The sequence below is a fragment of the Vulpes vulpes genome, chromosome 2 (genome assembly GCF_048418805.1).
Source record: "Vulpes vulpes isolate BD-2025 chromosome 2, VulVul3, whole genome shotgun sequence".
In the NCBI taxonomy this organism is placed as follows: Eukaryota; Metazoa; Chordata; class Mammalia; order Carnivora; family Canidae; genus Vulpes; species Vulpes vulpes.
In genome coordinates this window covers 101,942,708-101,957,771 of record NC_132781.1, presented here as the reverse complement: position 1 = coordinate 101,957,771, position 15,064 = coordinate 101,942,708, and the positions used below count along the sequence as shown (strand labels likewise).

The window sequence follows — 15,064 nt, the reverse complement described above, 5'->3', positions numbered from 1 at the left end:
AAAAAAGAATGAGAGCTTGCCATTTGCAGCAACATGGATAGACCTAGAGGATATTATACTAAGTGAAGTAAGTCAGAGAAATACAAATACCATATTTTCACTCATATGTGCAATCTAAAAAAAAAACCCCACAAATAAGCAAATAAAAAGCAGGGACAGAGAACAAACTGATAGTTGCCAGAGGTGAGGGGGTGTGGGGGGCTGGGCACAATGGGTGACGGGGCGTGGGAGACACAGGCCTCCAGCTATGGGATGAATAAGTCACAAGATTAAAAGGCACAGCATAAGGAATATAGTCAATGATATTGTAATAGCTTGTGGTGAGCACAACATCACACACAGAGTTGTTGCAGTGTTGCACACCTGCAACTAACATAATGTTGTGTATTATACTTGTGTATTTTATTTCAATAAAAAAAGATTTTGAGGTGTTCCACAATTTTTTTAAGAACCTATTTTATTTATTTGAGAGAGAGAGAGAGCTTACATGAACAGGGGCAAAGGGAGAGGGAGAAGCAGACTCCCCTACTAAGCAAGGGCCGATGCAGGGATCCCAGGACCCTGGTTTGTGACCCCAACAGAAGGCATACACTCAACTAACTGAGCCACCCAGCTGCCCGTATGTGTTTCACAATTAAAAAGAAAAATAAAACTAAGAAAATCTAAAAGGACTCCCTTTTAGAAGCCAATAAGAAAGAGAAGAGAGAGGGTAACAGGAACTCAAGATAAATTGGCTATTAAAATTGAACATCAAATTTACCTGAGAGAAAACATTCCAGGTTAAAGAATATAAATGATTGCCTGTTCTTATCTCTAAATTTTAATTTATAGGATACTTATAGCAGTGTAATAACAGAGAATCCCCAAACTCTACATATCTATTTTTTTCATTACTATGGTATTTGACCATCAGAAAACCAAAACCAAAATCCAGTATGTCCAGGACTGCCATGAGTCTCAAAGAAACTGAATTCACTCTGCCTCTCCTGTTTCTTCCCTTTTTCTCTTTTAATTTTTCAGAAAATTCTGACAGTCACGGAGGTGGAGATGGAAAATATATCGAAGATTAACAACACCGTTAGAAGGCCGACTTTGAAAGGTATTAAAAGGTCAAGTATGTTATAACTGTGTTAATATCGCACTAGATTTATAAATACACTGATATTTTTAGAAATACCATCTTTAAGAAAAAATGAACTTTTATTAATTTGATGCATCTGAACATAATAAAATAAATGAACATAAAACACTTCAGTGAACTCGGAAGGGAAGATAAATTTATGGAAATGGAAACACATAGGAAAGATATGTACATTTAGGCAGATGCTCTAATGTCTGTGTTAGGTGAATGGTTATGAATGCATTTGAGCTAGAGTGAGACATTTTACATCCTTTCTAGTCTGAATGTGTCAATATTTTATGGAAAATGAACAAGGTGTCATGAAGGTAAAGTAGCAAAAATGCACTTGAGGTTAGAAACGATTATGCCCATTGCACAGAGCTTTATCTGTCCCCTTAGGACATGTTGCCTCTTTTCTTTTGCAAAGCCTTCATGAGATCTGACATGAAATCCTGCTCTCCGCTGCCTCCCCCGACGGCCGGCCCCGGGCTCTCTTTCCTCTTTGGGGGAGCGGGAGGTCTTTTAAGGGCAACGCGGGGTGGCCCTGCGGCCTCGGGGGCCGGTGGGGGCGGGGGCGGGGGCGGTAACGCCGAGCCCACATCCCCTGCGAACGACGGCGGTGGGGGAGGCACGAAGTCCGGGGGCGCATCGTGAAAATCAGGGGGAGGCGGAGGGAGCTCGTCCTCGTCCAGGGGCGGCGGGGGCGGCGGCGGCGGCAGAGAGTCCTCCGGGGGGGCAGGGGCAGGGAAGCCGCCTCCCAGGCCCCTGGCCCTGGGGGCTGTGGCCGGACTGCTGCAGACATCCGACGACCGTCGCACGGGAGGGGGTGGTGGCAGGCTGGACTTAGGGAGCTGGTGGGCCTCGGGCGCTCCGGGGCCCTGGTTACCCAGGGCTGGCTTCTTGTCCTTCAACAGAACAACCACAGCGTGAAATTTCCATTGAAAGGTGAGGTCTGCCTCCGGAGGGGTAGAGGGGTCGGGGAGCCTCCATTCCACAGGCCCTGGGACTACAGCTCAGGAGGCTGTTCATTAGCTAGCTCCTCTTGGCTCTGTATTACACTGACTTCAAATGGCCCTTCACATTATTACCAATAACAACATTATTTAATGCTAATCATGTCTTCTTCAGTGAATGGAAGATTTAGTACTATTCCACGAGGTGTTTATTACATTTAGATTATAGAAGTATCTCCTCCCAACCACCTTATAGAGGACTTACCCATGCCTCTTTAGTGATACAGAGTTTAGCTAGTTATGGGCTTACTTCAGTCTTTACCTACCCTAAGCTCAGGCTAAGGAACTCAAAATGGCAGCAAAATGGCTCTCTGGGAATTCCCACTCATGGCCTGGCTCCCAACACAAGCCTCCCAGGTCCGAAGCATATGCAGCCATGACATTTTTCTTTGTCTGAGTTGAGCTGGTTGTAAAGCTCAGTTGTCAGAAGCAGGAGTCTGTAAAATTGTTTTGCTTCTGTATCATACTTCCAGTAGTAGAGAGGTGATTAAGAAGCTTCCCCAAACCTTCCCCAAATCTCCTGGCTCAGATGTCCTCCTTTGATTAGCACAAGGAAGATGGAAGGGAGAAATAAAAGAGTTCTCTCTAGGCTACCGGTGACCTTTTGTTCAAATCTGGACATAAAGAACTCTTCTAGCAAAGAACTGTTCTGCCTCTCTTGCATCAGTGATTGCCGGCATGCTGAGAACAAAGACACCTTGTCCCAGGACTGTGGACTACCAGGGAGAAGCCAATTATATGCTTTACTCCCAGGGCATACATAACAGCTTCAAGGAAGGTGGTGGGTGGGTCTGGAATCCACACACTTGGTCCATAGTCCAAAGGTCCATTTACTTTTTCTTAACTGTGGGGAAGTCGTCTGGCTAACTAGGGATAAAAGGAACATCATAGGCTTTGTTATTATCTGTGCCTCAAAGTTCTGATATCAAAGGAGCTAAATGTGTGGCTGGGTTCTGTAGAGTAAAATCATGCTGCACATACTACTGGTGGAAACCAGAGCAGGAGACTTGGCCAAACTCACAGAGGACTGTGCTCATAGAGGCACAGTCCTTCTGCCAACAGTGGAACAGATAATAATAGTAAATTACATCATACAACTTCCCCAGGAATTTCAGGCAGCTTAGCTGAATCCCTCTGTTTTAATAATTATCATTGCAATTTACAATATATCAGGCTTTCATTTTTTGCTTAACAACCTCTTACCAGATGATTCAATTTAGAATTTAGAAGGTTTTTTTTCCTAACAAAGTGCCTATTTTATTTAGTTTATTTGCTTAGCATGATAAGCTAATTGGCTAGTGATATACTTAAAAAAATTTCTGAACAGGCAGCTTGAAAACTGATGTTCACAACAAGGAAGCAATTTCTATTCTGGGATCTTTTTCTTGCTTTCAGGATTTTTGAGTGTTTCTCTTCAGCTGACATTGCAGGAACCATAGAAATAATAAGAGCTGAAGGTACAGTGCATGATGTCAGACTTGAGAAGCTCATAAGAATATTAGAGAAACACAATTTTAATGGTTTATAATGGTTTTCAAAAGCTATAACAAGTTCAATAAATACAAGATTTAATTGCTCCCACCACTGGTTGATGGACAAAATGAAAGGGAGGAATGAAGTGAAAAATTATGGAAAGTACAGTTATTCAAGATTGTTTGAATCATATGTGGAAAACAGTCAACAGAATAGTCAGTTGAGATGTTACCAATTAGACTAGTAACTAGATCACAACTTTCAGCTGCAACTTTCAGGTTAAATGAATCTTCATTAATTTACTCTACTGAAAAAAAATTATTTATAGAGAATGTTCTATCGATTTGGCTATTATTTTAAAATGTGTTTTCTTCTCTATCACCCTGAGGATGTATGTAGAACATTAATAGAAAAATCTAAAATGCACATTTTTTCTAAAAGAACCCTATTAGTAGTCTTATAATCTGGTTTTGGGGCTTAGCATTTAATATAGGGCTTCTGACTAACTGGTTGCTCTAATTTATTCAGAAAAACATAAGTAAAAATCCCAAGGGCTTAAATCTCAGGAGCCACTCTCAGAGTGCTAAAACCTTGCCTAAACCAAGAAAATCCCTTCAGTCAAAATCAATGTAGCTAAATTAAAAATATTTACCAAGCCTCAGCATTAAAAAAAAAATTCTTATATTTTCCTGGAGCAATGTGATAATAGCTGGTTTTAACTTTCCATTCTAGCCTGTATAACTTTAAGATTATAAAAAAAGGGCAATGATCTAAATGAAATTATAGTGACTTCTCAGTTGTTGGAACTAGATTTTCTCCCTTTAGAAGAGCAGTTATTGGACCCTTGCTAATGGTTTAGAATATGGGCTTACCAGAGACAGGTTGAACATGAGGTCAGTTTCTGCCTTACCTTAGTTGTTTCTGCATGCCTATGGGCTTCTTCAAGAACAGTGCTTATAGAATGGGCAGCCTGGGGGATCTGACCATTGGCCTGAGGGGTGCTTGTTTTAAGTCCTGAGGAGGGGGAAGAAAGACAAGAAGAGTGGGCAAGGGATATTCAACATTCTTGCAAGTTCATCTAAAAATATCAAGTACTTTATATAGGTACACAGGCCTTAACAGAAAACCTGAAGTTCTATGGCAATACTGCGTGAGATTCAGCAAAGGTTTGGGAAAGTGAATCCTTTATATAGATTACAACATCTGGATTAATTTAGAGAATAGTATGTTCTTTTTTTTTTTTTTTAACAATTTATTTATCTGAGAGAGAGAGAGTGAGAGCATCAGGAGAGGGGAGGAGCAGAGGCAGAGGGAGAAGCAGGATCCCCACTGAGTAGAGAGCCCTGATATGGGGCTCGATCCCAGGACTCCGGAATCAGGACCTGAGCCAAAGGCAGATGCTGAACCGGCCGAGCTACCCAGGTGCCCCATTTGTTCTGTTTTCAAAAGCCTTTGTTTTTGGGGTTTGTTCTGTTTTTGTTTAGAGAGGAGAGGAGGAGGGACAGAGAGAGAATCTTAAGCAGGCTCCAGACGTAGCATAGTGTCTACACAGGGCTCAATCTCAACAACTCTGAGGTCATGACCTGAGCTGAAATAAAAAATCAGACACTTGACTGACTGAGCCACCCAGGCACACCTCAAAAGCCTTTTGATAACTGGAGAATAAACTCTGAAAAACTTTTAAAAACTCCTGTTGTTGAAGATTTTTCTGAAATGTGTGTTTCTAGTTTCATACTGTGCTGTGTACAAGAATAACTTTTGAACATTATTCTCATCAGCAAGTACTATGAGCACAAAAATAGCAAACATAGAGGACGAAGCAAAATATGGAGACCTCTGAGGTACCCTGGAATAGACCTTCTGCCAGGAAGTTCTGAATAAGCACTTATTTTCCTACCTTTTAATTTACCCTTTGTCACAAAAGTGAGATTAACTGAGGTCTCAGTTTTGAGGGAATCTGATAGATTTCCTCAGATATATGTGGATCTCTCTGGCTCCTTAGAGAACATCCTGGGGAAGGATGGCCACCTTGCCACACATGAAAGCCCTCTCTCCAGCGACTACACTGCCACCCAGGCACACCTCAAAACAGCCCACTATGACAACAGGTCTTCTCACTGAGTGAACTCAGAGATTGCTTTAGCTCTGCTCAGTGCCAGCTCTTCTATCAAGTATTTATGAAATGACCATTTTCTTGCTTCTTCAGATATTTTTCCAATAGTTTGAGAAACCCATTCATCTACATAACTCAAAGAAGGCTATTAGGGACTTGAGACTGGGAAGAACAGAGTGTTCGATGGGGAACAGGATATTTACAGGGCCTCAAAGTATCTCTCTACACATTATTAAGTACCCAATGAAAAATCTGTATAGGAGAGAAATTGGACAACACACTAACCAAGTGGTCAAAATGAATGTTTCTAATGAGCGGCAAACAGATATCGTAAGCCTCTGATCGCGATACCCTGAGAAAGACACACAGCCCTTATGTAGGATTGCTGCAAAAAATACACTACTATCTCAAATGAATCACATGGAGACATCAGACACATCCACATTGAGGGATGTTCTATAAATTAAATGGCCCTTATTCTTAAAAAACTGTTAACATCCTGACAGGGAAAGGCTAGAAGAATGTTCCAGATGAAAGAGAACTAAGGGGACATGATAAATAAATGCCATACACTATCCTGGGCAGAGCCTGTGCCAGGAAAAAATGCTGCTGTCAAAGGCACTGCTGAGATAGCTGGAAAAACTGGAATACGGATTGTGATTTACATAATATTAAATTTCCTACATTTGATAACTGTACTCTGGTTAGTAAGAGTAGCCATGATTTTAGGAACCACAAAGACTGCAAGGGAAGGGAGTATGAGGTATCCAATCTACTCTCAAGTGGTTTGGAAAATAACATGACTGTGGATAACATATAGAGAAGCGAGAGGAGATAGAAATGATAACACATATATGACAAATGCTCAATACTGGTGGTCTGTGGAAAGGGTTCTTTGTAGTCTTGCAACTTTTCTTTGTGTTTGATTTCAGAACAAAAAAAGGTATCTGTGTCCATTTATGCAGGTGAAATCTTAGAACAGGCTATAACCACTTTCTCTACTGCCAGTTTTTTATTATAAAATCCATGTTCCTCATTCAGCAAGGACAGCCACCTCATTGTTCTGAGCGGACCTTCACTTGCCCTCTTCAGCACACCCGTGCAGGGCTGTTAGAGGGTACATGATGTGTCACATAAATGTGCATTTCTCTAGCTCTAAGGCTTATTAAACGTCTCTAATTAGCCACAGCTTTGTTCTGGAGGTCAGGAAGTAACAAGTCTAAACATCTCAAAGCCTTACGATGTTTACACTTAAGGTTTTCATAAGGCCTTGTGCATGGTACCAGCTGCTCCTGGGAGATTTAAACCTCTTAGATTCCGAAGTGCTCCATCTCCTTGTCTCCTCTGGTCTATTTTCTTTCTTCTCTTCCCCTTCTTATACATATTCAAGTCCTTTCTTTATATATAAACACCTTCGTACAAAGCAAGCAGAAACTGAAGCTGAATCCTTAAGACCACTGGGGGGAATTCCTTTGAAGGACACAAATTGTATTTTCTTTTTGCTTCTTTTTCCCAAACACATACACAGGCTGATTTCTGACCAACACAGCATATATTTTCATGAACTAGGATGTCCTGCTCTTTAATCTGTTTGTGAGAACAAACAAATAATAATGATACCCCAAATGCTCCAAGCTGCTGTCTTCCCATGCACCAGGAAATCCAATCTTCTCCATGGGCTCTCTGCCCCATCCTCACAACCTGTAACCTGTGGGCACCCACATAACCCATATATTCTGTAGGTCCACTGACTTGGGATCTAGGTCGTATGGGTTCACCGATTAACAGTCCCAGCTGTCAGGTAGCAATATAGCCTTTCCCACTGTCTCTATAGGAATCTTTGGTGGAACTAGGGGTTGTAAGTTGACTAAACAAGTATGAGCCTCACATGCTTTACAGGACTCAAGTACATTCTGAAAAGGGAGCCAAACCCCAACCCCTCATTCTTAACCCACATGGTTTGTGAAAGGCCAATCCTCCCACTTGACCTGGCAAATCAGAGGGCAGCAACCTCCTGGGCATAGTAAGCTCGTTAGGAATGGGCATGAAGGATCCCTGGGTGGCGCAGCGGTTTGGCGCCTGCCTTTGGCCCAGGGCGCGATCCTGGAGACCTGGGATTGAGTCCCATGTTGGGCTCCCAGTGCATGGAGCCTGCTTCTCCCTCTGCCTGTGTCTCTGCCTCTCTCTCTCTCTCTCTCTCTCTCTGTGTGTGACTATCATAAATAAATAAAAATTTATATATAAAAAAAAAAGACTAAAAAAGGAATGGGCATGAAGGAGTGCGCCCAGAGCTTTTTCAGAGATGAGACATTCTATTTGTACTAGTATTTCCAGCTGTATGAAAAATGTAAGCCTAGAGAATCAGTGGCAGTCCTTGCCACCTTATGGGGACAGTGCCTAAGAAGCCATATCTTGATGACATCACTTGATGACATCACCCCTGTATCTTGCTGTGCATGAAGGAAGCCTACCCCTGGACCTCCTAGTTTTGCGCATTAATAAATCTATCCCCCTCACTTTTTATTGCTTAAACCAGACCAAGTTGTATTTCTGTCAGCTGCCATGTGAAAAGTCCTGACTAAAAATAGTCACTAAAGTCAAAGTGATTTAATAAGTACTAAGAAAAAAACCCTCTATGACTGTTCTCTAACATGGAAAAAAAAAAAAAGCTGCCATTTATCTAGAATAAATTCCTTGTTAAAGCACTTTGGATAAGTGAACAATGCCTCCAGGCTTTTTCAGTTGGAAAATCATAGCAGAAACACCTCATGATTTCATTCAGTGTCTAGAGGAGAGAACAGTTCTAAACTAATCAAACAGATTATTAATTATGACTGGTTTAAAAAGGACAATTCAGGGCAGCCCAGGTGGTTCAGCGGTTTAGCACCGCCTTTGGCCCAGGGCATGATCCTGGAGATCCGGGATCGAGTCCCATGTTGGGCTCCCTGCATGGAGCCTGCTTCTCCCTCTGCCTATGTCTTTGCCTCTCTCTCTCTGTCTCTCATGAATAAATAAATAAAATCTTAAAAAAAAAGTAAAAGGGACAATTCATTGTAGACCTGAGGATAGGAAGGAATTAGCCACATGAAGGAAAACATGTCATAAACAGAGGGAACAGCATCTGTAAAGTCCCTAAGAGATGATGGTGTTTGGGGCTTTAAAAACTAGGAAAAAACAAGTGGCCCATGTGACAAGAATGGGAAGACACAGGTGGGGAAAAGAGGCCTCAGAGCTGGGCAAGCCTCATATTATGCAGACTTGGTTGGCCTTGCTAAGGATTTGGGACATTTAGAGCAGTGAGAAGCTTCTGAAACACTACCCATAGGGAAGAAATCACATTTTAGTTTAGAAAGTTGACTTAGGGAGGGAGAGAAGTCTTCAAATGTAGGGAGTTGAGCTGGTACACCACCACCACTGGAGGCCAAGTGAAATATCATGGCAGCTTGGGTTTGACGGGAATGGAGATGAACAGATCTAGACAGATTTGACCAATTTAGAAGGTAGAGTCAACACGATTTGGATGTGATTGGATTTGGGCATGAGTGAGCTTTCCTTGCCTGTATCCTGCATGAGCACCTGGGCAGATGATGATGATTTACAGAAACTGAGAAAAACAATAGAAGATCAAGTCTGGAGGATAAGATGATGCATCAGTTTTACTGATGTATCCAAGTGGAGCCATTGAGCAAATCACTGGTTACATGGTTTTGGAGATCAACAGAGAAGTCTGGGTTGGATTTATATATTTGTGGGTGGTCAGCACATATATGGTGACAGGAGTGGATTCAGACCACGTAAAGAGGTCGTATAACATGAGAACAGAGTTAGGATTGACTGGGCCGAGGCTGATTAGGTGCGGTAGAAGAAGAGTTAGCAGAGGAGGTTAGAAGTTGGGAGTGGGATAGAAGATTTGGAGTGTGTGCTATCTGGAAAGCCAACAGAGGAGACTATTTCAGGGAGGAGTGGACAATCGTGTTGATGGTGCTGAAAGGTCAGATACGAAGACAGGTTTATAATAGTTGCATTTAGTAACATAGAGGCCACTGGTGGGCTTAGCAAGAGCATCCTCCATGGGGTATTAGAAGAAGCAGCTTGATTGAAATGGGTGCAAGAGTGAATGAGGGTAGGAAGTGGAGGCAGCACATGTGGTCAACCCTTTAGAATAGTTTGGTTGGGGATGCACGGGTGGCTCAGCAGTTGAATGTCTGCCTTTGGCTCAGGGCATGATCCCGGGGTCTGGAATGGAGTCCCACATTGGGCTCCTGGCAGGAAGCCTGCTTCTCCCTCTACCTATGTCTCTGCCTTTCTCTGTGTGTCTCTCATGAATAAATAAATAAAATCTTAAAAAAAAAAAGAATAGTTTGGTTGTCCTGTGGGGTAGTAGCTAGAGGGAGATGGGGAGTCATAGGATGGTTATAAAACTTGTTCGTTTGAAGAAGGAAGCAATGTTGAGGAGAAGGACCCAGTAGAGCAGAAGAGAAAGTAGAAGAGAATGGTATAATAAAGCATGTGTCTAGTCTTTGTCCTGGGTTCCTGGCACAGAACTTTTAATACCCTTGGTATTTCCAAAGTGATTGGAATGTTTTCGCTATTCAGTGAACCCCTAGGATCACATCTGAGTTTATGCTAACAAGATGGCTTGGGAGGTGGGCTTGTTATCAGAAACATCAACCAAGTGATTAGAGGGTTGGGGCTCTGTGCTGACCCAGCCTGTGGGGAGGACAATGAAATCCATCACATGGTCAATGAGAGGACAAGCTCTGCAGCCAGGACCCTCCTAGACCTTGCCTGGTGTGTCTCTTTATTTGGCTGGTCCTGATATGTATCCTTTATTTAAAAAACTGTAATAATAAGGATAGTACTCTCCTGAGTTCTCTGAGTCCTTCTAGAGAACTGTGGAAGCTGAAGGGGTAGTGGGAACCTCCAAAATTGTAGCCACTAGATAAGAAGTGTGGCAGAAGTGTGAAGAAAGGCAGCCTTGTTAGGGTTGGTGCCCTTGACCTGTAGGGTCTGAGCTAACTCCAGTGGTGGGCATCAGAGTCAATACTGCAGTAAATCAACTGGTATCTGAATTGGGGACCAGAGGCTACATGGAAGTACTGGCCCTTATTAGGAGGTAACATAATGGATGCAGTCTAGGACAGGTGCACATACAGGGAAGGTGTTGGGTTTGGTGGTGGGAAGTCAAAGGAGTTCCCATTTGATGGTTTTATTTTCTCTCCTGAAAGTAAAGGATTTGGCGATTAGATATCTGAGGAGAGCAAAGAACACATGAAACAATTAGAGAAACTAGGAGATTACACTGACAGCAACAGGTTTTCTCAACATTATTGACATTTGGGACTGGAAATTTTTTTGGTGTATGGGGCGCTGTCCTATACATTTTAGGAAAGGGGGCATCCCTAGCCTCCATCCGTTAGATGTCACAAGCATTTCCCTCAAGGTGTGACAACCAAAATTGTTCCCAGACATTGCCAAATCTTCCCTGGGGGTCAAAGTCACCCTTGGCTCTGAGAACTGCTAGTCTAGAAAACTGTAGTAAGAACAATAGGTAGTATTAAGGGCCCAATTGAAAGTGATGTCCAAAGCTCTGTGGTAGAATCACTTGCTTGGTCCTTTTGGTGACCAGCCCCCATCCTAAAGCCACTAAGGGATTCACCATGAGGTGCCTCATTAGCATAACAAAGACACCATAACTCAGCTTACCTTGGGCTACTGAGGCTGTGTCAGGAACTGATGTCAAAGACCAAATATATTTCTTACTGAATCACAGAGACAGTTTGTGATCTGAGTGACCTGAATGAATACAGCTGATGCCAAAGATGATCCCCTGAGCACCTGACTGGATATGGCTCTTCCTGGCTGCTGACCACAAAACCCAAACTTCCTGACTGATACCTCACTGAGCCAGATCCAGGCTAAGAAACCTGTCTGGGTGACAGGATGATTGTTGGTACAATACACTAGTTGCTCCATTCTGGGAAATGGCTGATATGCCAATCAGGGTATCCCAATTGTTCTAAAACAGTTCAGCTGATGTGTCAGCTCAATAAGAGGTATGGTTATGCTTGTGAAAAATAACTAGAGCCACTAGTTGGTAAGAAATAGAGCTATTTGCTAAAGCAAGTGATCCCAATTTCAAGAAAAATGCTCAGAAGAAAAATTCTTTGGCTGTCTGGAAAGGAAAGGCATCCTAGCATTCCCTTGAATCAAAAGACTAAGGAGAACCTTATGGGCTCACCCTCAGTGAGCTGAGGCCATAGGATGATCTGCCTTAGAAATAGCCCAAGAGCCTTTACTGGAAAGGAGGCTGGTACTCCGGGGAGAGATGCCGGAGATGGCCTCAGGATCCCTCATCCCAAAGAGTGACCCCATCTTGGGAAGGAGAAACTTGCCAGCCAAGAACTCCAAGTGGCGTTTCCCTCCCAAGCTGAAGACTGAGAGGATTAAGAAACCCAACTCCCAACCAACCTCAGCAACCCTTTATTTAGTAAATTAAGTAAATTTAGTAAATTTATTTACTCAATAAATATTTACTATATGCCAGGCTTGTAAACTCTGGGAACACAGTGTGCAACATGGTGAAATGGTCCTTTGTCCTTTCAAGACTTAGAGTGCAGTGGAGAAAACAGGCACCAAACACAGTAATGGACACATAAAATTATTACAAATCATGGTAAGTGCTCTGCAGAAAATAGTTTTATTCAAGATAAACACTTTCAGAAACTCCCTGTACACATGGCAGGCAGACCAGACTTATCTAGTGAAAATATCTTTAAATGTTGGGTCAAATCTACTGTTACTGCACCTTCTCCATTTTCAAGCTGCTTTTACCTTTGAGGAGCAAAGAATACATATACTGGCCTTTCTAAAAAAATTATTTATTTATTCATGAGAGACACGGAGAGAGAGAGGCAGAGACATAGGCAGAGGGAGAAGCAGGTTGCCCACAAGAAGCCTGATGCGGGACTTGATCCAGGATCCCAGGATCATGCCCTGAGCTGAAGGCATATGCTCAACCGCTGAGCCAGCCAGACATCCCAATATTGGCCTTTGATATGACCATTCTTTAACACTGAGGATGACCAGGACTTTTCTGTCATAAATAGTTCCAGTTCTTTCAACTGTTGTTTATCATGAAGACAGCTAGATACTTGATTATCTGAGCTTCAGAATTTCCTCAACTGTGGAGTGCAGATAGTAATCTATACTTTGCAGAGTTGGTTTAAGAATCAGAAACAGTGTATGTAAAGCAATGCTTGGTACCCACTTCATCTCTCTGTGTCTGGCCTCCTTACAAATACAAACAAGAAGCTGTTATGTTACCGTAGAATGTAATGTCCAGGATCAGCTTCAAGGCTCTGGTCATGGGATCACTGAGGCAAAACGCCAGGGAATGATCTTGTCATTTATGTGGGCTGTCTGTTGGTGCTCATGGAGCTTGGGACAGATACCACCTTTATACTCTGATGCGACACAGTACTCTATCAGCTCACCCTCCACTGTGATCACCATCTGATCCACAAGCATATCATGAGAAAAGCAGTCGAAGCTTTACTAAGAATCACTTATAAAGAAACAGGTACAGGTGTGTGTGGGAGATCTTGAGCCTGACCATCAGAAGGGAAACAAACATACACAGTGCCAACAAAGTTCTGTTTTTATAAGGTGCATTAGGTAGTTTGAACATGAGCTCTGAACAGGTAAGCTTTGAACAGGTGTCAGAATTTCTTCTTAGCACAGTACCTGTCGACGGTGCAGCTGACGTCGCTGGTGGAGCTGTGCTGACTGTGCTCTGGTTTGTCCACCGAGAGGCGAGCCCGGCCCTTGCCATCGCCCGTTGATAGTTATCATAGAGAGTCTTTCCATACTGGGGAGAGAACACAAAAGAAGCAAGAAAGGAATCCGTTTATCCCAAATCCGGCACTCAATTGCAATATACATATCGAGTAAAAAGCACCTTATAGCTACTCTTTTTACTTCTTTCTTGAGATTTTTTTTAGTATATTTCAATTAAAAAAATTCATAGATTGTTTTCATGTGTTAAGTGATTTTCCAGATTAGCAGAGTCAGTTAATACTTTTACCTAGATGTTAGAGGAGAGCTTTTGCCTCTCAGTTCTGATTACATAGGTCTTCATGTAAATCTACTACAGGTTACGTGCTGTATTTTTAATTACATACTATATGTGCAAAGCTCTCCCTGAATAAATATAAAGACCTTCGAAGTCTCACGGGAGAATAAGCCCTTGATTCTCAGGTCATTGGAAAGGTCTGTGTTTCCATCACTCTCTCCTATTAAAAAAGCCCCAAGGGCCAGAAAATAAAATGGCATCAGGAATGCTGACCCATTAAGGATGGGTTGTACAGAGACTGCACTCGGGTTGGGGTGCGGGTGTGCAATCCAAGACAGGCTGTGTCCAAATGGTCTCTTACCTTGGCAATCCTTATTCCCATGACCCACTGGTTTAGGGTCCTTGCATCATCACAGCAGAGATATTTGATATACTGGGACTCCTTCTGAATTTGGGGATGCTAGAAAAAAGTAATTTCAAAGACCATTTATAAACTCCTTATTTATTGGCATCTTTCAAAAAATTTTAAAAAAACAACGTATGTGATTCCTGAGATAGTGGAAAACTGCTGGTAGTACTTTTAGGATTAGGAATAGGAGTACTTTTATCTTACTATTTTTAAAAGATTTTATTTATTTATTTTAAGAGAGAGAGAGCACACAAGTGGGGTGAGGGCAGAGGGAGAGAATCTAATCTCAAGCAGACTCCCCGCTCCCCGCTGAGCATGGAATCCAACACTGGGTTCAGCCTCATGAGGAATCAGGGTACATTTAAATGGACTCATTATCATTTTTAGTAAGTTTTATTATATAGAAAACTTACAACTATAACCATTGTGGGTGAAGCTGTGTGCATAAGACCACCTCTTCTGCCTCCAACGCCCAGAGAAGCTTGTTAATCCTGCTGGAATGGGGAGAAACCGGTGGTGGTGCTGAGCATGAAATGGAATGCCAAGAGAGTGGGAAGCCATTTTCAGGGGCAGGAAAGGAGTGGAGCTGCTGGCTCCTCTCTTAAAGAGTTATCGCACAGATCTCTCTCCTTCGCTTTTGCTTTTGGCTTCGTTACTGACCGTCAAGGAAATGGCTATTTTCAAAATTGATCTAGGTCAAGGGCATTGTGCCTCTGAACATCAGTTTGAGTCTGAGAAACAGCATCTCAGTTAGTCACCCTGCTGATGTTTCTCACAACTTGGTGGCATTGCTGTCATTGCCCAAAAAGGAGAACAATTCCTGTTACAGACTCTAAGAGCTTGATGAGAGGTTAGTAAATTT

General features: G+C 42.5%; 1 protein-coding gene across 2 annotated transcripts in view; it reads right to left on the bottom strand.

The window, feature by feature from the left end:
• Positions 1–1,181: 1,181 nt before the first annotated feature.
• Positions 1,182–15,064, bottom strand: part of APBB1IP (amyloid beta precursor protein binding family B member 1 interacting protein) — a 99,958-nt gene continuing 86,075 nt past the window's right edge. For both annotated transcript variants that reach the window (XM_026013671.2, XM_072742076.1), the window contains exons 11-14: positions 14,155–14,253; positions 13,466–13,589; positions 4,517–4,620; positions 1,182–2,025 (exon numbers count right to left, since the gene is read on the bottom strand). In XM_026013671.2, coding sequence (XP_025869456.1) covers positions 1,516–2,025; positions 4,517–4,620; positions 13,466–13,589; positions 14,155–14,253 — 837 coding nt within the window. In that variant the 3' untranslated portion in view covers positions 1,182–1,515. The remainder of the gene's footprint in view (positions 2,026–4,516; positions 4,621–13,465; positions 13,590–14,154; positions 14,254–15,064) is intronic.